This window comes from Ursus maritimus, assembly GCF_017311325.1.
Source record: "Ursus maritimus isolate PB19 chromosome X unlocalized genomic scaffold, ASM1731132v1 scaffold_X1, whole genome shotgun sequence".
Taxonomy (NCBI): domain Eukaryota; kingdom Metazoa; phylum Chordata; class Mammalia; order Carnivora; family Ursidae; genus Ursus; species Ursus maritimus.
Genome location: NW_024423319.1, coordinates 109,843,385 through 109,869,476, shown reverse-complemented (window position 1 = coordinate 109,869,476; position 26,092 = coordinate 109,843,385). Strand labels below are relative to the sequence as shown.

Sequence of the window (26,092 nt, the reverse complement as noted above, 5' to 3'; positions counted from 1 at the left end):
ATTGGCACAAAGAAGCTTGGGCTTTGGAGGCTTGCAGTTCTGGTTTGAATCCTTGCCCCATTACTTAATTACTCATAATAATGATCATTATTACTTATTGAGGGTTTACTCTGGGTCAGGTGCATATGTTATCTCATTTCATCTTCCCAACTACTCTATGAAGCAGGTACTATTTTATTCCCCGATTTACAGATGAAGGAACTGAGGCACAGAAAGGTGAAGAAACTTGCCCAAAGTCACACAGCTAGCAACAGGGTGGAAGGGTAGTGGCCCAGTTCAAACACAAGGAGTCTGGGTCCACAGAACGTGTGAACATGAGCAAGTTTTATCCTCGCTGACCCTCAGTTTCCTCGTCTAGAACGTGAATATAATAATTCCCATACTGCAAGACTGGAAGCTGAGTGGGATGTCTAGAGACTCCTAAGCATGTAGTATGTGCACAAGAAGTTATAGCTATCGTTATTAATTTTATTTAAATGAATTGACAGCAGCAGCTCATTTTGATACAGCTAAGGATAGGATGTGAGTTGACTCACTCCTTACCATAAAAGATTGTTCTACAACATATGGTATACCAGAAAGAACGCAGAAGGAGGAGGCAGAAAAGCCACGTGCCACCTGTGCATAATGGGGGCAGGGAGCTGTGCGACCTTAGGTAAGTTACTCAGGCTTCACTATCTCATCAAGTCGCACCATATGGGGCTGGACCACTTTATCCCTGAGTTCCAGTTCCGGTTCCAGCTAGCAGTCTCGAATGTGGGTTCTATTCCTGGTTCCTGCCAAGAGGGTCTTAGTTAAAAACGTCTCTTTATTTGCCTTCCCGTTCTCAAGAGGGCTAAGCCCTCAGAAGTCCTTGGAAAAGTATTTGTTTAGAAGTGACTGAGGAGGGGGGGCCTGCGTGGCTTAGTCCTTAAGCGTCTGCCCTCGGCTCAGGGCGTGATCCCGGCGTTCTGGGATCGAGCCCCACATCAGGCTCTTCCGCTGTGAGCCTGCTTCTTCCTCTCCCATTCCCCTGCTGGTCTCTCTCTCACTGGCTGTCTCTCTCACTGGCTGTTTCTGTGCCAAATAAATGAATAAAATCTTTAAAAAAATAAAAATAAATAAATAAAATTTACAAAGTGACTGAGGAAGTATATTGAAGAGAGCATCTAATGCCTCAAATATATAGGAACATTCAGCAGGTTTGTGTTCTCAATACTCTACAGGAGACCCACGAACTAGAGTACTAAAAATAATGGTGAAGAACCTAAGCAGTCCCCCAGATGAAAACCCACACTTTATTCCTCAGCTTTGTCCATAAATGTGGGGGGACCAATTTGCCTGTCCTCTTGTTTATTGACTTTGCAGGTGTAGGTTTAATGACACAACTGAATCAACCTGTGTGGAGAAAAGCAATTTTGCTATATCTGACTACATGCTGTACTGCATGGAGAACTTCTGGAATACTGTCCTGAAATTCCCCAAAGCCATGAAATAACAGTCTTACCAGATGGTGATAACAAACTGGAATTATCGGCATTCTCTGTTGAGGAAAAAGGTGATTTAAAGTTAGTTTAGTTTGTGCATGAATTTGTAGATGAACATCTTTAACAGGAGCGAATGTAAAATGAATTGCAAATAGCTACCAAAAGAGGGCAGTGTATTAATTTACAATTATTTTCAACAGCCTCATCAGTACTTCTCGACTCAATTCTCTAGTCACATCTCCGGTGAAGCAATTCTTCCAATTTAACTGGTGATGGTACTCTCTCTATTCTGTTATACAATGATTTAGTATACTTGAAACTTAAAATGATGACTGAAAACTTCAATTGTTGGCTAGTATTCAATAAAATTTGTAAAAGGAAAGGGGCGCCTGGGTGGCTTAGCTGGTGAAGCATCGGACTAGGTTTCCACTGAGGTCATGATCTCAGGGTGGTGGGATCGAGCCCCACCCCCTCAGCAGGGAGTCGGCTTGAGATTCTCTCTCCCTTGGCCCCTCCCCCCACTTGTGCTCTCCCTCTCTCTAAGTAAAAATCTTGTAAAAAAAGAAAAGAATTTGTAAAAGTAAAGGTATAGATCTGCGTAAATGAAACTTCCATGAACTCTGCTTCTTTGTGTATCTATTAGCACAGCCTTCGTATTATACCTAGTAAGCCGCTACTTCATTCTTAGGAGTTAAACCACATCTGATGCCTCTGGGTTTATAAACTACAAGAACTGCTGTCACTCTCTTTCAGAGGATGCTCAGAGTCCTTAAAAGAAATTCTATTTTTTTTCTCTCCAAAAAACAATATGCACTTCGTCGAACAACTTCAGATAAATTACAAATACACAAAAAAGTAAATTAAAACCATCTATGATTTCACCACCCAGATATAAATGACATTAACATTTTGGCATATATGCTTTGCTTTCTCTATCTCTTCATTTTCCTATCCATATATATATAGATATATGAATATATATGTATATATGTATTTATGTGTGTGAGAAAGATCATATCACATAAACTATTTGTATCCTGATTTTTCTCATGGCACTATATCCTGAATATTCTTCTATATTATTAAACAATTTTCCACGATACCTAACTTGTGATCACTGTATAGCATTTCATTGACTGGATGTACCATTAATTTACACAACCAATTTCATTTTAGTGGCACAATTTTTCATGATTATAAACAATGTTGTAATAAATATCTTTGGCTAAATTTTTGCAATACGTACTTGGCTGCTTCCGTCAGAAATTCCATGATTTTGATTGCCAAAAATGCCCTACAGAAAACAAACCAATTTATGCAACCCTCTACAGCACATGAGTGTTACTTCCCCAAACTCTCACCCATGTGGAGTATTATCTTAAAATTTTTAATTTTTTTTTAATTACAAAGGAAAGATTATTTCTATAGTGGTATCTTGAAATACAATTTAAAAAATAATAAGTTTGGGGGCGCCTGGGTGGCTCAGTCGTTTGGTCATCTGACTCTTGATTTCGCCTCAGGTCATGATCTTGGGGTTGTGGGATCGAGCCCCGTGTCGGGCTCCCTGCTCAGTGGGGAGACTGCTTGAGATTCTCTCTCCTCCCCCTGCCCCTCTCTCAAGTGCTCTCTTTCTCTCTCTCTCTAAAATAAATAAATTGATCTTTAACAAAAAAGAGTATGTATGTTTGGAAACTAAAATTGCACAGTGAAACATACCTGGTAGGCTCCAGAAGCCTGTTTTCCTGAAGTGGTAGGGTAATGATTATTTTCTGGGATCATTAAAACGCAATTCCGCTTGAAAGCAAGACTGAATGATTGCACAAGTTCCCAATTGCAGACAACAAGGCAAATGTATGCAGAGTAGTTAGCGCCTCGATGCCCCAATTTAATTGGAATTGCCCCCTCTTAATCTCTGTCCTTCAATATCTCCCTCAGGCTACTTTAATATTCCACCAATTAAAGAGTCTATTAACGGGAGCTTAATTACTTAAAATACTCTTGGGAGCACTAAGGGAAAATCAGTCATTCACACCTTAGTATGAATTACCTCCAATTGGCCAAATTCTTCCCATCATGTAGTAAAGACCTACCATACTGGGTCATGTTGAAAAGTAATGGGAAGAATCAACATTCAATATGGGCTACTCTGAGAATGACACTTATCAGTGTGGGTAGGTGAGGTGGAGTGGGCCGGGAATGTGGCACAGGCATGGAAGAGCACGAAGGCACTGAGGAAGAGTTCAATACCAGCAAAGAGGGGTAGAGAGTGATGTTTAAGTCCAACAGAGGCTTATACTGCTGCCTCTACAATTTTGCCCAGGGGCTGACCATAGCCACCAGTGGTTCAAACCTCCTCCACTGCCAAATCCACTGACCCGTAGGCAGAGCTGGCCTCTTCCATCTCAGAATCTTGCAGGGCTCCCAGCAACGATCTACACTGATGAAGGGAGGAAATCCGGCTAATAAAAGCCAGAGATTTTTAAATCGTTGTTGTCCACTTTTTTTCCTCTTGGCATTTTTTTTCTTCTGGGGGCCTGATTGCTTAGTGACTAACATTTTATTCATTTTTTTCTGTCTCTCATTACAGTCCTCCCCATCACTCCTCCTGGTCCAAAATAGAGATGTCCCCATAGGCCTTGCATTTTCCTATCTGCCTGTTTCTCTTGGGCTCTCTCCGAACTCACTTCCCATTTGTTACAACCACAGAGGTGGTCGTCATTTCCACTGAGTCATACATTTGAGCTCCATGCCATTCTTAGGAGACAAAACATTTCCATTGTTACAAGGATTCATAAACAAAGAAAGGAAAAACATTTAAATTTTTCAGATTTTCCTTTGGAAACCTACAAAGAGCACATTTTAAAGCATTATTCATTTATTAAAGTCTCAATTTAAGTCAATAAATAAAATTATTGGGGGCGCCTGGGTGGCTCAGTCAGTCGAGCGTCCAACTCTTGGTGTCTGCTCAGGTCATGATCTCAGGGTTGTGGAATCGAGCCCCAACTTGGGGCTCCATGCACAACAGGGAGTCTGCCTGAGTTTCTCTCCCCCTTGCCCTCTGCTCCTCCCTACCATGCTCCCTCTCTCTCTCTCTAAAATAAATAGATCTTTTAATAAATAAATAAATAAATAAATAAATAAAATTATTATGATCTGTCTATAAAGTTCACTCAATATGACTCTAATGATTTTTTTTTTTAAACAAAGTGCACATATTCCAATTACAAAGAGTAGGAAGTTGGCATGCATATGCTTACAATGAAAGCCAAACAGAAACTGGAAACTCAAGAAACCCGCCTCCTCAACAGTCTCTTACCCTCCGTCACCTCCCTGGCACTTTCTTTCTCAGCTATTGCCACCACCTCCTCAACCCCAATCCCACGAGGCCAAGTGTGGTCTGAGCACTGCCATGTGAACGCCTTACTGTCTTTGCCTCTCCAACTCCGTATATCCCAGTACTCCTCCCTCATCACCCCACATCATTTTTATACCGCTGAGTTGCCAAATTTGGTGGTGTTGCTGGTAACAGCAGTCAAATAATTTAAGATGGAAATTTCAGTGTATTAGCTTCCTGTTGCTGCTGTAACATATTACTATGAACTTAGTGGTTTAAGACAACACAAATGTGTGATGTTAGAGTTCTGTAGGTCAGGAGTCCAATATGGGCCTCACCAGACCAAAATCAAGGTGTCAACAGGCTGCATTCCTTTCTGGAGGCTCTAGGGGAGAATCTGTGTCCTGCTGATCTGGGTTACTACAGAATTCAGTTCCTTGCAGTTGTAGGACCAAGGTACTCATTTACTTGCTGGCTATAAATTGAGAGCCATTGCCAGATTCTAGAAGCTACCCACATTTCTTCGTTCATGCCTCATTCTTCCATCTTCAAAGATAGCAACGGTGGGATGGGGTGGGAGGGGGGACTCCTTCACCTGGGGCATCCTTCTCACTCACTCTTCTGCCTTCCTCTTAACACTTTTTAGAACTCCCAGGATTAGACTGGGCTCACCCAGGTATTCCATGATAATCTCCCCATCTCACAGTCCTTAACTTCCATCACACCTGCAAAGTCCCTTTTGTTACATAAGGTAACGTATTTGCAGATAGTAGGCATTAGGACAGGGACGTCTTTGAGGAGCCATTATTTTTCCTACCATACTCAGAAATCCAGTTTTCTAAAATTATAGAAAATATGAATTGCAAGGAAACACCCTCTATAGAAAAAAATATCCCACAGGGATTAAGTGAAGGGCCTGGAAACCCAGAGTTCGTTTCAGCCACAGAGCTGAGTGTACAAATCAAATGCTCACTCTTGGATCATTACCCCCGACTCCTCCCTTTCCCCCACCTCCCACCTCCATGTCCAGGCATCCGTCCGGCGCATTCTTCTCCCTGTACCATGGGGCTATTGCAAGGATTAAAGAGAGAGGATGTATGTGTGATAAATAGCAATAGCAAACAGTGGCTGATGCTTCCTGTGAGCCAGGCTTAACGCTTCATATGCACTGATTATTGAATCAGCCAACAACTCCATGAGATACATAAATTCACTAACATCAGTCTGTGTTACGGCTTGAGAAACAGTCTGGGCAAGGTGTACTGGGCCCCACCAGTAATTCACTGTACAGCTGACATTTGAACCCAGGCAGTCCGACTTCAGAGCCTACCCTCTGAGTCTCTATTCTATCCTGCTTCCAATGACAAACTCTGTTGACCATAAACTAGTATATAAATGTAGGGTATTGGGGCGCCTGGGTGGCTCAGTTGTTAAGCGTCTGCCTTTGGCTCAGGGTGTGATCCTAGGGTCTTGGGATCGAGCCCCACATCAGGCTCCTCCGCTGGGAGCCTGCTTCTTCCTCTCCCACTCCCCCTGCTTGTGTTCCCTCTCTCGCTGGATGTCTCTCTCTCTCTGTCAAATAGATAAATAAAATATTAAAGAAATAAAATAAAAAAATAAATGTAGGGTATTATTATTAATATTCGCTAATCGCTCTCTCATCTGTCCCTTCTTCCCATGCCCACTGCCCCCTTCTAGGCCCAGGCCTTGATCGCCTCATATGTGAGTGAATTATTAGAACCCCAGAATCTTCTCATCGGAAAGGATCTTAATGTTCTTTACATTCGACTTCTCACCCACTGCGGTGAGCCAGCCATTCAACAAACGCATACAATTGGCTCACGATCCCAATTCAGCTGCCAGGCAAGTTCTATCTTGCCCACAGAGTGGGAATCACACTGAATTTTTTTGAAAGTTTGAATTACTTACCCACATTTAGAAATCAGGTGATTTCAAATGAAATTCCATATTTTCACCCTTTCAAACATGGGAATGTTAGAAGATAACCTCCTTGGGTCAGCTCTTTGGCCCTCTACAGCATGCCCTGGCTACAAAAGTCAGCGGAGGTGGCTCTCTCCTCTTTTTATCTTAATTTATTCCTTGACTACACCATTTACTTGACATTTGTCGTACATACACTATGGGGCGCTGTTAGATTTAACTTTTCTACTGTAGGTCTCATTTTCCTAACTAGATGCGAAGCTGCTTGATGCTTTATTATCCTTTAGGAATCCAGTCCAGTGCCCTGCATCTGGTAGATGTTCAAAAAGATTTTGGGATTGCGGCGCCTGCGCGGCTCAGTCGGTTAAGCATCTGCTGGAGTCCTGGAATCGCGCCCCATGTCAGGCTTTCTGCTCGGTGGGGTGTCTGCTTCTCCCTCTGAGTCTCCCGCCTCTCATGCTCTCTCTCTCTCTCAAATAAATAAGTAAAATCTTAAAAAATATATTTTGGGATTGACTGATGACATCATTAAGGAGTCTCCATCAATCAGAGATCAGTCTGGAACCCACGAGTGGTAGTTCAAGAGCAGGAACTTAACACAAATAGTGCAAGGAGTCAGGACCCTGGCATAGAAAGCACAGCAGGGGAAAGATAGGAATGGATCTGAGAGCCATGAGGCAGAGTCTATGAAGGAAAGACTTGAGAGTATTTCTTGGACGATTATTACTCGGAATCTGAAGTTTGGAATAGTAGCTGTAATTGCCAATCACAGCAGACAAATCGCTTAGCAGACCCCACAAGTGTGTGCTAAAATGGTCATTCAAATACACATCACGTACAACATAAAAAATCCAATGACCCTGAGCCTTCACTGCCTACAGCAGTGACCTCAGTAACATACTTTATTGGCTTTTCTGCTTTTCCTAATGCCTTTTTCCTTCCCTCACTCCTGATTTCTGAAATCACCTCCCCAACAAACTACCGGCACCCAAGTCAGGCGAGGTCACAGCTGACCATTTCTGACGTTTTCATTTTTCTGCCCACTCTTTTTGATGCCGTGGGGATTGTACGGCTTAAAATGGGAGGTGGCTGGTTGTCTTAGACCTGGGCAAACAAATAAGGATTTCCTTCCAACACATGTGCCCCAAGTTGAATGGGAAAGATAAAGGCTTAATCTTTGAGGAGTGGATCTAAAACAGATACGACTAGCCCCCCTTGCATGAATATTTTAGACCCAGCTGAAACTTGTAATCTGGTGGCAGTCCTCTTCTGGATCGAATTACTATTCCATAGAGAGATGACTGAAAACTAGGTGCCACACCTAGGCACTCCTATATGGGAACCCCAAACAAAACAATATGGTTTTGTTATTATATTAGCTCTTCAGAGCTTGGAACAACAGAAACTCTTCCAAGAACTGTATTTGCAGATTTTACTACATAACCAACAAAATGAATGAAAACACTTCTCCTTTGGCACAGCCCAAAGTGTTTACTTGAGCTGGGACCATCTCACGTCACGCTGCTCAACAAGTACTCTGACATAACGTTTTTATTAAACGATTAATAATGACATCATTAGAGAAAACTTCAGCTGCTAGCTGACAGAACTTCCCAAAGTGCCAACAATCAGCAATTCTTGGCGGGCCTTGCACTTTACTGAACACTTATCAGACTGACAGTACACCCTTACGTCTTCATGGCGTCTCCCCACATTCCCACGGAACAGACGACCTTCTAGGCAGACCTCATCTCCTCCCACTCTCCCCTCACTCAGCCACACAGGCCTCCCTGCTATTCTTCCAACACGCCGGCCATATTCACACTTTGCATTTGCTGCTTCCTCGGCCTGGAACGCTTTTCCTCCCAAGAGCCCTGGGACCTCCTTGGAAGTTTGCTCAAATGTCACCTTCACCGAGAAGCTGATCCAGACCACTCTACTTGAAATCCCCACATTCCCCCCCCATTTGCCTGACCCTTTCCATCCCTTTATCTCCTTCCATTTATGTGTATGTTTTGTATTTGTGCACACTCACGGATGCAGCGCTAAGAGTGGGCATCTCCTAATACTTTGTGCTCTAGACCCTTCACTTGTCTCATCTTAGTCCCAGCCCTGTATAATTGGTAAGAGTTTCTTGCCTCCAGGACCCAATGTTCACTCCCTTGGGGGCAATATTGCCACTGGAGAGAATGCATGCTCTGTGCGGCTTAAGGAAAGCAACATTTGCTTGCCTGCCCTTCTCCTCCCTGATTCCCACTCCTGTCTAGGGTAATTCTACTGTGAGTTAGTTGACATATTCTTTCATGCCAAAGCACCTGTACTTTATGGGTTAGCAAGAGTTACTTGTGGTAATTTTAAATGCAGAGGCATCTGGAAATGTAGCGTGGGAGCACTAGTGGCTAGGGTACAGAGAGTTTTCTAATCTCTTTTATTTTCTTTTAAGATTTTATTTATTTATTTGAGATAGAGACAGAGAGCACAAGCAGAGGGACAAGGAGAAGCAAACTCCCCACCAAGCAGGGAGCCCAACTCGAACTCAGTCCCAGGACCCTGAGATCACGACCCGAGCCAAAGGCAGATGCCTAACCAACTGAGCCACCCAGGTGCCCCTAGTCTCTTTTAGATCACACCACTCTTTGGCAGCGCACAATCCAGCTAGCGACCCCCCGCTTGGCATCTTACTTTAGGTTCTCTGGGGTACAGAGCCTAAAATAAGGACTTGGGTGCAAAATGGCCTCCCCACTCTCCCCAGCCCCTAGCACAGAACAATATGTATTGTTTTATATGGCTCCGAAACACATGAGGCGGCCAGAGAGGAGGCTGCNNCCGTAGACTGGCCAAGATGCGATGAGGACCTGAACCTGTGCTTGGGAAGCTGGCACAAAAAGAGGTTCAACAGACACTCTAAGATAAGATGAGAGGATGGGGGAGGGTCTGCTGGGATGTCGGGGTGCAGGGGAAACAGGAGTCAGCCCCAGCAGTCCATGTGACGTTGCGCTGAATCCCTCAAGTGTGATAAGTAGCTCACGAACCTAGACTATGAAGCCCAGACAGCCTAGGTCCAAATCCGCCCCTTGTTAATTCCGCACGTTTGTAATCCACCACTAGGTAACTCTGGACAACTTCCTTACCCCACCCGCACTTCAGTTTCCCATCTGGAAAACAGGGATGAAGATAATCACAATAGGACACACTTCATCGGTATGTATGAGAATGCACAGGAAACCCTGCTCATGTCCGTAATAATACGATCATGCTCTCTGTTCCTCATTTTCCTAGTGACCTTCCTAAAAATGGTTTCTCCCTTCTATTGGGCAAGACCTCCACTTCACTTTCTTTCCATTTTATACTATTTGCTTCTGATTTTCAAACACCCTTGGAATCACTTTGGAAACGTAAGGGAAAAAGCAGAAGTCAAAGGGCTTCAGGAGATCAGGTGACTGTAACTTCTGTTTCTTAAGTTCTTAAAAGTCAAGACCCAGCAAAGTTTCAGGGCAAAAGTGAAAGGTGCATCTAATCATGATGTTATTAGGGTGCCCTCTAGTGGGATGCATGGTCTCCCCTGGGGTCACTGGCTGGCTTCTAAAAATTAATATTAGTTTCTTTTCTAATTATAATAATATAATAATGTGGGTTTATGTGGAGAATATTCTAAACCACAGAAAAGTGGAAAGACAAACTTTTTAAAAATACTCATATTCCTTCTACTCAAAGATAATGTTGGCTGGCTGTAAGGCTCTTTGGAATATCTTCGGGCCAGCTGCCGAGCAAAAACAATTAAAGAGAGCCTTGGGAGATGTTAGCATCATGTTTTACTTAGAACTATTAACAGATACAATATTGAGCTCGTTAGGATTCCGGTACGTGTGGTGTCTTGGTAACGTAGCATTGTGGCGAGGCTAAGCTGCATTTCCCAGAATTCCCTTTTCTGTAAGTTTCTGGATAGTGTGGGACATGAGAGAGCTTCCTGTGGGACATACGGACAGAAGCAGAGCAGCACCTGCCTCCCCAGATCCGCTTCAGCTTCTCCGACTCCTGGGCGAGGTGGGTATTCAGTTTTGTGCTAAGGGCCCGGCTTCTGTGGGACAACCATACCACCAAGGTCACAGGTAACAAGAACGGATGTAGGTTGCAGTCTGTTTCGTGGCTACAACTCATGCCTGTGGGTTCCAACTTGTTCCCACTGTTGCCCTTCTTCCTGCCTCCCTACTGCCCACCCATCGTACATGGCAAGTTCTGGCATCAGGTGTGAAGACAGCAGCTTTACAGAGACTGCTGATGCTGAGCCAGCTCCCGCCATCGCGTAAGGTCAAATCCCTGCGACAAATTCCTTTGTGTGTGTATGTCCCTAGTGATTCTCCTTCTGTGACTGAACCCTGACTTACACGGTCTGAAGGAGAAAAATTCTGAGGCAATTAGAACAAATGGTCTAAGCTGTACTGTTCACTACCATAGCCACTAGCCACATGTAGCTACTTAAATTTAAGTTAATTCAAGTTAAATAAAGTTAAGATCCAGTTCCTCAGTGACATTTCAAGAGCTCAATAGCCACATGCCGTTGGTGGCTACTGTATAGGGCAGCACAGATACGGAACACTGCCATCATTGAAGAAATCTCTCGCCGTGCGGGTCTCTAGTGAGAACGGCCAGTATTTAGGGAGTTCTCACCGTATGTCACGTGGATTACACGCATCTCTCCATGCGTTAATTCATTCAATCTGCGAGTAATTCTGTGCGAGATACTGCTACTTTACAGATACGGAGATTGAACCACAGTGACTAAATACCTTGTTATAGTCAGCTAATAAATGGCAGATGTAAGATTTGACCCCAAAAGTCCAGAGCCTGTACGTCTTTACCGTATGGCGAACTGTGACAGTCCCGCTGGCCTGGGTTGGCACAAAGGGAGTAGATGGCTCTGGCGGGCCTCCTGCCCTCACAGGACTCTCTCGTGATTGCATAAGGAGCATCTCGGTAGTGACCACGATAGACTCCCCCAGCTTGGACTGTATGAACCTGGGCTCTTCTATGATCTCATGGAAGAGGAGATGCCTATCCCATCCCACCCCACCTTCCAATGGCAGAACGAGATGTACCAACCACCCCGGCGAGAAGGGTCGTAGATGTATTAGTTAAGGTAAGACAAATTGCCGCAATAATTAAATTCTAAAATCTCAGGGGCTCAAAAATACGGAAGTTTCTTTTCTATATGTCAAGTCCAATCAGCAGCCTGGAGTGGAGAGTAGGGTAGCGCAGAGAGAGGGGCATCTGCTCCATGCAGTCATCGAGGGGCCCACGAGGACAGAGGCACTGCCGTGTTCAACACGCAAATTCCAGGTCTGCTCTGGAGAGCAGTATCCAGCAGGCAAACAGGGAAAGAGAGAGTGAGGGGAAGCAGGTGGGAGATTTTTAATGGCTAAGCCTAGAAGTGGCAAACTTTGTTTCTGTCCACATCTATTAACCAGAACTCAGTCACATAGCCACTTCTAATGGCAAGGGAGGCTGGATAACGGAGTCTAGCTGTGTGGTGAGGAAGAAAAAATTGAAGTTTGGTGAGCTGCCAGCCAGTCTCTGCCACATCGATTTAATTTGAGTGCTATGGAGTAATTAATATCCATTAAACTAATGACGGGACAAAATTAATGCTAAAATTACTCTCCCCAACCACCACTTTCTTTTTCTTTGCCATGAGGTCAAAAGTCAAGAATCAATAGGAATTGGAGGAGGAGGAGTCCCTACCACTTTGAGGCTAAATATATGAAATCCCCTTCTTTGTGACTCACCTCCCTAGTTTTGCTCCCAGCAAACATCCATATTATCATTTTTTCATGACCCTCAAGAGCAGGACTCGCATATAACAAACCACTTCTGTAAACAGCTACATACTAGTAAAAGCCACTAACAAAGGCTGGAAGTATGGATATCCCTTCTGTAGCCTACTTAGTTGGAAAAGTTGTATTTTGGGGGCTCCTGGGCGGCTTCATTGGTAGAGCATGTGACTCTTGATCTCCGGATTGTGAGTTCAAGCCCCAAGTTGAGCGGCAGGCAGAGAGATTACTTAAGGAAATTTTTTAAAAAATTAAAGGAAAAAAAAAGTTGTATTTTTGAGTTGCCTCTATTTCAAGGCTGTGTAAACCTTACCCTTTCCTGTAGCACCTCTGGACAGAAATTCCCTAGCAGGCCTTTTGGCCTTTGTTCATTAGTGGCTCGTGTTCTAATGTCTTCACCTTATATTGTCTTTGGCTTCTCATGAGCTTTGAAAGACTGATTTGGGGGTAATCTCCTCCATATGAATAAAGTGCTCCTTAACCGAGCTTTAAATGTGATTAACAGACTGGGCTCCTGAGGGAGACTTACTTGGGTTCAAATCCTGGCTCTGCCTTGAGTAAGTTTCTAACATCTCCCTGCTTGTATTTGTGCATCTGTAAAATGGGGGTGATTACTTTGCATAAAATTACATTTATGAAGTATTTTATCATAGTTCCAGCAAAAAATTGTAATTGTTACTAATACAGATTATATGATCCTGTGCTCTTGGATAAAGTTCACTTTTATGTAATAATCTAGTTTTTTTTTTCCTTAATGCAAACAACAGATTAGTAACTCATAGAGGGGAACTTAAAAAATCATGAAGCTGGGGTGCCTGGGTGGCTCAGTCGGCTGAGGCTCCAACTCTTCATTTCAGCTCAGGTCATGATCTCAGGGTTGTGGGATTGAGCCCACGGTCGGGCTCTGTGCTCAGCACAGAGTTTGCTTTTCCCTCTCCTTCTGCCCTTCCCACCTCCCCCCGCCCGCTCTCTTTTTCAAATAATAAAATCTTTTTTAAAAAAATCGTGAAACTGGTTTCTTTCCAAAATTTGCATGAATGTGATTTCCACCTAACCATAAAACGTTCTTTCCTATTCACTAATGCTTGATTAGTGGGGCTATCTATTACAACACTGTTTGTCTAATTCAAGTTTCTGTAGCTCAGGACCATAGGAAGGCATCCTAAAAAGATCATGGGGTTCCATCTCTGCATTACACGTCAGGAAACTGAAGTTCACAGAAATCCATCTCAGAGGTGAAGGAAACTTAAATAGGATGACCTAGTACAATTTTTCGATCTAGAAAACTGGCCAGGGTAGTCACTTGGACTATATATAATTCTTTCAAAAATTGTTTATTTATCCACAATAGGCCACATGAGAAAATTAGTGTGATTTTTTTAAAAATTATATCTGCACTGGTTGTCTACTGCTGTTCACAAAAACTGGATACAGTTATATGTATCTTTGCTCAACACAAAAATGGGGAAAATTTTTTTCTTTTTTGAGGTTTTTTTTTTTTTAATTCTAAGGGTTTTTTGTTTTTCTTTTTAATTTATTTGTCAGAGAGAGAGAGAGAGAGAGCAAGCACAAGCAGGGGAGCGGCAGGCAGAGGGAGAAGCAGGTTCCCCACTGAGCAAGGAGCCCGATGCAGGACTCGATCCCAGGACCCTGGCATAATGACCTGAGCCGAAGGCATCCCGAAAATTTTTTTCTTAAATAAATCGTTTCAAAGATAGTATCTTTTAGGACTTGGAAGTTCACTAAAGAATTACAAAATAGGTCATGGGTAGGGAAAAGACTAGAAACCAAACAGGTCCATCCCCTGCAGGCTGTGAGTAAGCAAGCTCAAAAACATGAAGGGGTTTGCCCAAAGTTTATTCATTTGTTACAATTTTTTTAAAGATTTATTTATTTTATTTGAGAGAGAGAGAGCATGAGTAGGAGGGGCAGAGGGAGTTTTAAGCAGACTACACACTGAGCCCAACATGGGGCTTGATCTCAAGATCGTGACTTGAGCAGAAACGAAGAGTCCAACGCCTAACCGACTGTGCCACCCAGGCACCCCCATTTGTTATAATTTTTTAAGGCCTACTGTGTATGCCAGGGACTGGGGTTATAGCAGGGATAACACAAAGCCCCTGGCCTCAAATAGAGTTTACATTCTAGTGATATTACTCAACTCACTTGAAAGTTTTAAAATTCTACTTTGAAAATATCCTATAACTGAAAATTTTTCACTAATTCAAACACATGCCCTCCTGCCTGCCCACTAAAATCCAGAATGTTAGACTTTACTGTGGACCCAAATCAGTGCAATAACAAATCATATATTAGGAGCAAGACGAGAAAGAATATACCGTTGAAATACAATCCAGTATAAAAGGAACTGTGTGTTCAGTTCTTATTCATTCAATTAATGAGATAATTATAAGCAATTATAATTTACTCACCAAAGCAAGGCTATTGCCCATTTCATATTTTTCACTTCTCTCTCAACACAATTTTATACTATAATGAATACTACAGCAACAAGAGAGTAAATTTTCCTTCCAGCTACGTGCATTCCTAAAAGAAACTAACACAATTACCACAGACGTCACTGCAAAAGCATCCTCGATTTATACTGATGGTTTTTTACAGCATTGTGATCTTATGAACACAAGACTTCTTGCCAAGATCAATGTGTTTCTTAGGATTTCCTTGAAGTAAGGATACACCCGCATCAAGGTACATTTCAACAACGTGTTCTCTTGGAATATCAACTTACTCCCTAACAGATTCAATCACTGAAGCTATTGCTTTTATTCTTCAGATCTCCCTCAATCTTTGTCTCGTCCTTTGGGGATACAAATCCATCTCAGGATGAATGATTATGGCTACGTTTCAGTCCAAGTTGTGTAAAAACCATTTTCAACCTAAACACTGAGGAAGCAGTTAAGGACACAAGTTCTAGAATCCCACCACCTCCACTTTCCAGCTGTGTGAACCTGGAAGTGACTCAAATGGTCCAAAGCCTCAGTTCCCTCAGGCAGGAAATAAGGGATTAACATCTGATTCTTGCTGTTGTCAGGATGCACTAAGGTAACATATGAAGCATTTATAACGACATGACACGTAGCACGACTGACCCCTGAACAACACGGTTTTGAACTTCGTGGGTCCACTTACACGTGGATTCTTTCCATAAACACAAGCCATTGCTGCAAATGTATCTTCTCTTCCTTATGATTTTCTTTTTTTTTTTTTTAAGATTTTATTTATTTGTCAGAGAGAGAGAGAACAAGCAGGGGGAGTAGCAGACAGAGGGAGAAGCAGGCTCCCCGCTGAGCAAGGAGCCCTATGTGGGACTCGATCCCAGAACGCTGGGATCATGACCTGAGCCACAGGCAGACGCTTAACCAACTGAGCTACCCAGGCTCCCCCTTATAATTTTCTTAATAACATTTTCCTTTCTCTAGCTTACTTTATCATAAAAATACAGTATAAAATGCACGTAACATACAAAATATGCATTAATAGGCTGTGTATGTGATTAGTAAGGCTCTGGTCAACAGTAGGCTGTTAGTAGTTAAGTTTCTGGGGAGTCGAAGTTATAGTGCATTTTTGACTGTGCAGGAGTCAGGCACCCCTAACCCCCATTTTTTTTCAAGAATTAACTGTAAACCTTTGTAAAGTTGACTCTTACATTCATCAGAATGCTTTCAGAGGCAAGTACCATAAACATTAAGGATATTCATTGAGCCCACTTAACAAGAAACCCAAATGCAGACAGTTCTAGGGTTGGTCTTGCAGCTCAGGGAGACCCAGGTCCTTTCCATCCTTCTGTTCTTTCATCCTCAGCATACTGTTCGTTCAGGGACTCAATGTCTTCAAAATCTCAGGCAATCCACATTTTCCACTGGCACTCGCTACCTCCTTTCAATGCTTTGCAGATGGCTACCACTGTTTCAGGCATCAAATCCAGACACAAAAACATCCAGTCCAGCAACCACTAGCCCCCCGTGACTACTGAGCACTTAAAATGTGGCTAGTGTTGACTGAGGAACTGAATATTTACTTTCGTTTAATTTTAATTCATTTAAATTTAATAGCCACATGTGCCACCTAGTGCGATCATATATCGGAGAGTGTGGGTCCAGAGGCAGAAGAACTGTTTCTCCTTGACTCTCATCTGAAGAGTGGGGAAATTTTTCCTAAAAGTCCCCCAGCAGCTTTTCCCGTGTGTCTATATTGGTCAAAAGGGAGTCACATGCCCACTCCTAAATCAAACACTGGCAAGGAACAGCATTCCACACTTGGCTTAGAATAATTAGGATTTACTCCTGTGTCATGTGGAAAGGGGTGAGCACCCTATGAAGCCAGGGCTTGGCCAAGAAGTAGAAAGCAAGGAACAGTTGGCACGTAAATGTTCAGTAGTGTGTGCTGCACCACTTCTCAGTTTAGATCGGGCATCTGGGAATTACAGCCCACAGGCCAAAGCCGGCCCACCAACTGTGTCTGTAATAAAAGTTTTCTTGGTGCCAAGACACGCCCATTTACATATTGCCCATGGCTGCTTTGCCTACACCAACAGAGTTGAGTAGTTGCCACAGACACTGTATATGGCCCATGAATCCAAAAATATTTATTATCTGGCTCTTCATGGAAAAGGTTTGCCAACCCCTGGTCTAAAGAGACATTCCTTATGATTAAAATCACCATGGTTAAGGATCTTGGCTACAACAGAGTCGTATGGCCAAAAGCAAGCACTCTGTGCAGGCTGGGGGAGACGACAGAGTTCTGAGGCGCTGCTTTCAGGACCTTGATACTATTTCTTGCTGAGTAACTTTGAAAGTTACTCCATTGCTTTAAGCTTCAATCTTCTCATCGGCGAAGTGGGGGACTACAATGTTCTTTGCCTGCCTCGGGGAGGAGGGGGGCACGGTGAGATGATCTACGCCCAGGTGCTCTGTAAGCCATGAAGACCTACACAAATATCCAGTTGGGTTGCTGCTGCCGCTGCTGTCTTTCATGTTCAGTACTATGAGCTGTTGCTACTGGATCCTACCAAGAGACACTGGGACTTTTCCATGAAGAGTAAGGCAAGGATAGCACCGGCAACCAGTTGATTTACCAGTCGGCAAAAGCCACTTCTCGAGCTTTTATCAATTTAGAAATCAAGAGATTCACTGGTTTCTCTGTAACTTGAAGAGCCCTTGAAATCACCTTATGTTAAAAAAAAAAATGTAATTAAAAAAAACATTTTCAATTGTTTCCAATTTCACACTAAGAATTTTGAACACGAGGGGCACCTAGGTGGCTCAGTGGGTAGAGCATCTGACGATTTCCGCTCAGGTCAGGACCTCAGGGTCTTGGGATCGAGCCCCAAATCAGGCTCTGCGCTCAGCGGGGAGTCTGCTTGAGGCTCTCTCTCCTTCTCTCTCCCTCACTCTTCTCCCTCCCCTCTCTAAAATAAATAAAGAAATCTTTTTAAAAAAATTTTGAATGGAGAGCAGCCTTAAAATGAGATGGCAGAGATGAATGGTTCTCAGTTCGACGCAGCTCCCAAGGATCCCTGGTAACCCAGGACAATGAGTTAGGAAGCTGAAGACTCTCCCTACTGGGTAACTGAACTCACAGAATGTGAGAGTGTGAAGGAATCCTAACATGCAATCAGCTCAGCCCCTTCATCATATGCAGGAGAGGAAATCATTCTTTAAGGTTAATTCTAGCCAATGGACAGCCACTTCATTGAGGTCTATGCAAAACGTTAGAGGAGTAACATATGTTGTAAAAGAACTCACTGGGTCCAGATGAGGGTAATGCTGGTGATGGAAGCTGAAGGGAGAGGCCTGTGTTTTAGAGTATCTCTAGGCTTTAGACTAGAGTCACAAATCAAAACCAGTCAAACAACCAGAGTTTACTGAGCACTTACTATGTACTAGATAATGGAGGACACAGAGAGGAAAAAGTTGTCACCCTTACCCTCAAGGACCTGACTAGATACTTCTTCAGACCTGAAAAGGTAAAACCAGAAGGAAGAGCAGAATTCAGGATACGGTGATCACCTTCAACAATCCCTAGCAGAGTATCCTAACACATCTTAATAGGTATTCGTTTTAGAGTTACTTTAAAACTTACAAACAGAATTAAGATGTACAAACAACAGCAACAATAAACAGACACATAAAAAAAATACCCAAGCTTCCTTTAATATCTAAGATGGCGCCATCTTATTTTGGAGCCTCTACTCCAAGGGTACAGGAAAGGGATCCTTAAACCTGTGATTTAAGGTAGCTCTCTTGCTCTGAGATATCTCCAGGTAATCAATGTTTTTTGGACAAATGCACAGTCTTTGTTTTGCCTCCTCTTCCTTCTGGTAGTCAAGATGGCTTCCAGTTTGGGAATGGGGATGCTAGTGTCCTTCTGGCAGCAGAGAAAGGGGCCCGGATCTGTGAGCCCACCCCATGTTGAGCACTGGGTTCTCAATGGCCTCTCCAGAGATTTCCCTCACCCTGTGGGGTTCCTGAGTATCCGGCTGGCACCCACGGCTGAAGACTGTGTCCACTGGCCCCCATGGTCTATTCTCTCAGTAGCCCACCCTGGCCTGGGGTCCCTCTCTTGTTGACCCAGGTCCCCTCAGGTCTTACCCCCGAGTGTCTGTCACATCCTTCATCTGGCTCCTGGTCTAAATTGTCCACACCATCGCTTTTGCAGCCCTGTCCCTGCTCCTGGCTCACAACATAACAGCTACCCACAAGGAACATGAGGGCCATTTAGAATCTCTACCCTGCCCACAAGAGACAAGAAAGACTTGAAAAAGACACCATCCCCAGCCTTCTCTCTGCCTAAACACACTATGTCACCATCTTTTATCTCTACCATGGCCACCAAGTTGATGTACAGGCTGCTATGAGTTCTGACCAGGAGTTCTAAATGGAAAGTGGGACACAATGTCCTCTGCTTTCAGTTTCCCCCTCAATCTATCCAGAGCCTCTACCATTCCCTGTCACCACTTCTATCTGCCAGGGAAGGAGTCAGGGTCTACCAGAAGTGACCTCATGCCTGTGTGGGGGTAATGGGAATTTGGGATGCTGTAAGATTGGCTGAGCATGTATCAATGCCATGGTATTTATAATCTCATTTGCGCAGGTAGAGAGTTGAGAGAGAGGGAGTGCAGCACCCGGTTTGGTACTGAAGGACAAAGTCAAACAAGACAGGTTCCCTGCCTTTCAGGGCCATTACAGTCTACCCTCCTACAGCTTTACCATGCTCTGCACAAGGAAGAACAAAGACTTTGATGGACAAAGCATGACAGGGTAAGAGGAAACAAGATAGTGAGGCCTTGGGAGAGGGGAATTATAGAGGAATCTATCTCTGGAAATGCCTGCAGCACAGAAAGATCTAGGCCCAGACCAGAGAGAGAAAGTTGGGGATTATAGTTCATGAGCTCACCAAACTGGCTCAAATGTGTAATTGTTTCCAAATGGGGAAGACAATTCTACAAGGATGAAATTATAACCATCTTCCACTATTATGTCATCTCACCCTCTGGAAAATAGTTGTACCTAAAAGAAGACCTCCTTCAAAGACAAAAAAAGAAAAAAGAAAAAAGGCATTGGCACAGCCCAGGAGAACTAGAGGCTAGAGAGAAGTATAGTTATCTACCAAAGTTCATGTGGGCTTCTGGTAGACCAAGAATGATTCCCTCACACATTACCAAATTACACAGCTGAAAGTATTAAGGTCTAAGGATTCTCTCTGTTGGCCAGTGGCCTACCAAGAGAGTGTCAGACCTGTCAAGAGCTACTGAGTCGGGGCGCCTGGGTGGCTCAGTCGTTAAGCATCTGCCTTCGGCTCAGGGCGTGATCCCAGGGTCCTGGGATCAAGTCCCGCATCGGGCTCCCTGCTCTGCTGGGAGCCTGCTTCTTCCTCTCCCACTCCCCCTGCTTGTGTTCCCTCCCTCACTGGCTGTCTCTCTGTCAAATAAATAAATAAAAAATAAAAATAAAAAAAATCTTAAAAAAAAAAAAAAGAGCTACTGAGTCATCTCTCAGGCTTCCAGGGTGAAGCTACTGTGTTTGCAGTCCAGATCCCCCAGAGCCAGGGGGAATGGCTGCTCTCTGGCAGCATGCCTCAGCTCCCTCTCCATCTTCTCCCCACACCTCAGTGACACGTTCTTTCAGCTTTCAGACACTTACGAGGCAGCCTGGTAGAGTATGAACAGCACGAGCTACAGATCCCAACGGGGAATCCTCTGAGCTATGAGACTCTGCACAAATGACTTAATCTCTTTGACACTCAGTTTCTTCATCTGTAAACTGAGACTAAAAGTATCTATCATGATGAATTTTTGTGAAGATTAAATGAGATGATATACATAAAGCACCTAGCAGGGCCTGGCCCAGAGCAAGTCCCCAGCCCTCATTACGTTTCCTCCCATTAGTTTCCCATCTACCTCACCAAACCCTCCTTCTCCCTTCTCACCTGGCACTGACAATGCGCTAAAAGGACTCGTGATGCAAAGGAAGTAACTACCGCTGTGATAGAAGGGGACAAGTATAAAAAGATATGAATAAAGAGAAAAAGAAACACTGGGGAGAGGGATTTAATTCTTCTGAAGAGATCAGGGCAGGTTTTATAGAGGGAGCAATACTTGGCCGGACCTTGGACCATTCGTGCAGTTCCAAGTGGGGAGATCCCAGAAAGCAGAGGGAGGGAGTAAGGAAGATAGGGAAGGGAGTAAAGCCGATAATGGGTACATTAATGAGTAGATTACTACTGGGGGCAACTGGGGCACACCCCAACAATCTACGAGCTGTGTAGAACACAGCTCAGCATCATCTCACCAAGGGACGAGGAAGCTGGCATAGGTCAACGCCAACTCTCACCCCTCACTACTGTGGAGTGTTAACTCCCTGGCACTTCGGGCTTCTTCCAAGGACAGGCCACGCACGGTCGTATAGGCACAGATCATTCGCAGAGAGACATGGGAGCCATTGGCATTCACGCACTTTCTTGTTTACCTGCTCCATTTTAATCACTTTAAAATATACTTTTTCAAAAAGACTTATTCCTACCAAGCTGCTTTCATTTTGATGACTTTTTTCCCCTTATGTTTCACTTTCCTTCCTCATCTACCCTGTGGTGGAAAAAGCACTGAAACGTGAGACTGAAGATCTAGTATCTAGTCTGGCTCCACCACTTCCCAACCAATCACATCCCTGGGGACGTTTACTCATCAGTAGAGTGGGGACATTTGATTTCTGCTCTGCCAATCCCACAGTGATGTTTTAATGCCCTGAGAAGATGACGTGTGAGCAGTTACAGGAACATCACAGTACCACAGCAGAATCTGTAGCCCAGGATATTTATCTGGAGGAATTTTCTCTACCTACTTCTGTCTTCTGCCAGTTGTGCAGGCAGTGGTCCTCAAAGTGTAGTCTGAACTGATCACATCAACATCACCTGGGAGCTTGTTAGAAACGTCCATTCTTAGCTCTGGCCCTATACCTACTGAATCAAAACCTCTGGGGGGAGGGACCCAGGAATCTGTGTTTTAACAAGTCCTCCAGGGGATTCTGATATTTTGAGAACTGATGTTTTCAGAGTTTGCGAACTCTGGTTTTCTGGTTATGACCACAAAATTCGGAGCTGGCTACAAATTCCGGTCAGCCACTTCCTTGAACAACTTACTTATCTGAGACTCAGTTTCTTGATCTGGCAAACAGGGCTAACATTAGGACCTCTCCTTCACAGATGTGGTTGAGAAGCTTAAGAAAGTGAATATGTGTAAAGCACGGAGGGACCCGACCCATCGTAAGCAGTCAGTATATGATTAGCTCTTACCATTTCTTTTTGTAAAGTATTGTGGCTTCTTGACATGCTTAAGTGCCTGCTTTTTGAAGAATTGTCAATTGTGTTTTAGCCTGTTGGGAAGTTTTCTATTTAGTTGGCGTATGTGTGTTGTGCATCTGTTTTGTTTACATGTCATTGTTTGCTGCTAGTAGATATTTGCTTTATCCAAGGAAGATTCCTTGATCCTGCCACTCTCCTCCAGGTAAGAAAGGTATTTCTCTGTGTATCCTTAATAATTCTTCTTAAATAACATTCCTGGTGAGGATACTTTCCATTTGCATAGCACTGTATTTTCTTGGCAGTTGTACCTACAGATGTTGCAGCTAGGATTTCTGGCCTTTTTGTTGCCTTCCTTAGATAACTTTTCTTTGTATTTCATTCTAAAGATCCTCTCTTCTGAAAACCATGCTGCTTCGTTTGACTGATTCTCTACCTCCCTTAACGTTTCAATGCAGAAGTGTCTTCAAGTGGATACTTTAAGAAACAAATAAATACCAGAAATAGACCCTCACATATGTGGTCAATTGATTTCTGACAAAGGTGCCAAGACCATTCAATGGGGACAGGACAGTCTTTTCAACAAATAGCGCTGTGAAAAGTGGATGTCCACATGCAAAAGAATGATGCTGGGCCCTTACCTCACACCATATACAAAAATGAACTCAAAATGGATCAAAACACCTGACCACAAGAGCTAAAACTCTAAAACTCTTTGAAGAAAATGTAGGAGAAATCTTCATGACATCAGACTTGGCAATGGTTTCTGGATAAGACAGCAAAAGCACAGGCAAAAAAGTAAAAACAGATAAACTGGACTTCATCAAAAATAAAAAACCTTGGTGCGTCAAAGCACACTATTAAGAGAATGAAAAGACAACACAGAATTGGAGAACATATTTGCAAATCGTATTATCTGGTAAAGGATTTAATATCCAGAATATATAACGAACTCTTAAACTCAACAACAACAAAAACAGCCAAACAACACAATTCGAAAATGGGTCAAAGGTCTGAGTAGACGTTTCTCTAAAAAAAGACAGACATTATGTCCAACAAGCCCATTAAAGATGCTCCACTTCACTAATCACTAAGGAAATGCAAGTCAAAACCACGATGAGGGGCGCCTGGGTGGCGCAGTCGTTAAGCGTCTGCCTTTGGCTCAGGGCGTGATCCCGGCGTTATGGGATCGAGCTCCACATCAGGCTCCTCCGCTAGGAGCCTGCTTCTTCCTCTCCCACTCCCCCTGCTTGTGTTCCCTCTCTCGCTGGCTGTCTCTATCTCTGTCAAATAAATAAATAAATAAAATCTTTAAAAAAAAAAAACCACGATGAGGTAACATTTCACACCCATTATCAAAACAACAGAAAAAAAGACGTGTCGGTGAGGACAGAGAGAAACTGGAATCCTTGTGCCCTGCTGGTAGGATGCAAAATGGTGCCGCCACTATGGGAAACAGTGTGGCAGATCCTCAAGAAGTTAACCACAGAATCACCATATGATCTAGCAATCAATTCCACTCCCAGGTATATGTACCCAAAAGAACTGAAAGCATGGACTCGAACTTGTACTTGTGCACCAATATCCACAGCAGGATTATTTACAATAGTCAAAAGGTGGAAATACCCCAAATGTCTATCAACACTGAATGGATAAACAAAATGTGGTCTACACATACAATGGAGTATTATTCAGCCTTAAAAAGGAATGAAATGCTGATACATCCTCTAACGTGGATGAACCTTGGAAACATGGTAAGTGAAAGAAGCCAGACACAAAAGGACAAATATTGAATGATTCCACTTATATGAGGTACCTGGAATAAAGACAGAAAGCAAAGAGGGTACAAAGGACTGGGGGGAAAAGGGAATGGGGAGCTACTGTTTAACATGTACAGAGTTTCTATTTGAGATGATGAAAATGTCCTAAAAATGGATAGTGGCGATGGTTGCACAAAATTGGGAATCTATTTAATGCCAGTGGTTCAATGGTTAAAATGGTAAGCTTTGATATGTTTATTTTACAGTAAAAAAAAAAAAGAAAAAAACGAAAAACAAAAAACCTAAATAAACATACATACACAGAGATAAAACAGGGGAAAAAATGAAAAACAAAACAAAACAAAACCCAGGCACCTTACCTTCCAAGGATGTAACCAGAACAACATGAAGACAAATGATGATAAGAAATATCTTGAACATCAGTAAAAGTTCTTCAGGTCTGCCAACATGGCCACACTGCCTGCCAGAGAAAAACATCCTGGAATAAAATAAGAGGGAAACATATCATCATAGCATCCCATAATCACAAGAGAGCAATACCCAAGAGGTCAGTTACTTAACGAAGGCAACCTGCAATCCTGCTTCCTTTAACTTACTCTGGTTCCAGACAACTGGCAATGCCAGATGGGGCACTGGCTACTAAAAGCAAAACCTCTGTTTAATATTGGAGGACCACCCAGTGGGATGTCATATTACATTAAAAATCATTTAAAAAAAAAACAGAAACAGACTCACAAATACAGAGAACAAACTAGTGGTTGCCAGAGGAGACAGGCAAAATAAGTGAAGGGGATTAAGAGGGACAAACTTCCAGTTATAAAATAAATAAGTCACAGGGATGAAAAATACAGCATAAAAAATACAGTCAGTAATACCGTAATAAATTTGTATGACGTCCGATGGTAATTACGCTTACCATGGTGAGCATTTTGTAAAGTGCAGAATTTATAAAGTGCTTTGCTGTACACCTGAAACTAATGTAATATTGTATGTCAACTATGCTTCACTTAAAATTAATTTTTTTAAAAAGATAAGCAAGGTGGTCCCTGTGAATTTATGGAAAACATCAATACATGCAAAATATCAAGAGGAGAAATTAAAAACACAAAGCTCTGCATCTATAATTATTACCACTATATAAAGGCTGGTTAAAAACTATGCTAAGAATCAGAAGAGTTGGAGAATCCTATAAATAGTCTACTGTAAAAGGATTTCCTCTTTATTACATACAAGTCCATTATCGTTGCTTGCATCTTTACTAGTCAGGAGGACAGAGTCAACGTTGTTTTAAAAAAGCAAAGTTCATATCAAAACTGAGTTTAAAAGCCTCATTTACCGTTCATAGATTCATTCATTCAACAAATATTTATTGAGGGGCAATTTAAAAAAAAGCTATTGAGAGGGGAGCCTGGCACACAGAATCGCCAAACCTAAGACTCTGTTCCTCTCACAGTGGAGGAGCTGGCCGATCGAACCCCATGACCAGCAGTCAGCACCAGCAGCGGCAGCGGGCATGGGGCACCGAGGGCGGAAGAAGCCAGCCGGGAAAGCCCAACCTGCCCACGGGCTCGGGCACAAGCATGGGGAAGTGAGAGCCCACTGAGCAGGCTCCCTCTACACGGCCCCAGGGCAAACGGCCAGGCCAGACCAGCCTGGATGTTCTCAGCTGGCAGAACTCTGAACCACAGAGCACCCCTGAGCCCGGCCACCACTGCAGCTTCGGCCAGCCTCAGAACGATAGAGTGCGCATGCACGGCCGTGGAGACTGACGAGCAGGAGTTGCAAGGTTCCGGCTCTGCCATGCAACGTCCGAGTGACTTCGGACAAGATATTTCCAATGGCCAGGATTTGCTAGATCCCCATCTAGCAAACGGTGACAACAGCATCAAGCAAATAGCGTTGCCGTGGTGAGTAAGCCCTGTGAAG

At 43.3% G+C, this 26,092-nt stretch overlaps 1 protein-coding gene across 1 annotated transcript in view; it reads right to left on the bottom strand.

The window, feature by feature from the left end:
- The window catches only part of ADGRG2 (adhesion G protein-coupled receptor G2), a 71,518-nt gene extending 46,644 nt beyond the window's left edge, over positions 1–24,874 (bottom strand). Inside the window, exons 1-2 of the mRNA XM_008696426.2 lie at positions 24,526–24,874; positions 1,487–1,522 (exon numbers count right to left, since the gene is read on the bottom strand). Coding sequence (XP_008694648.2) covers positions 1,487–1,522; positions 24,526–24,643 — 154 coding nt within the window. The 5' untranslated portion in view covers positions 24,644–24,874. The remainder of the gene's footprint in view (positions 1–1,486; positions 1,523–24,525) is intronic.
- Between the last annotated feature and the right edge of the window lie 1,218 nt (positions 24,875–26,092).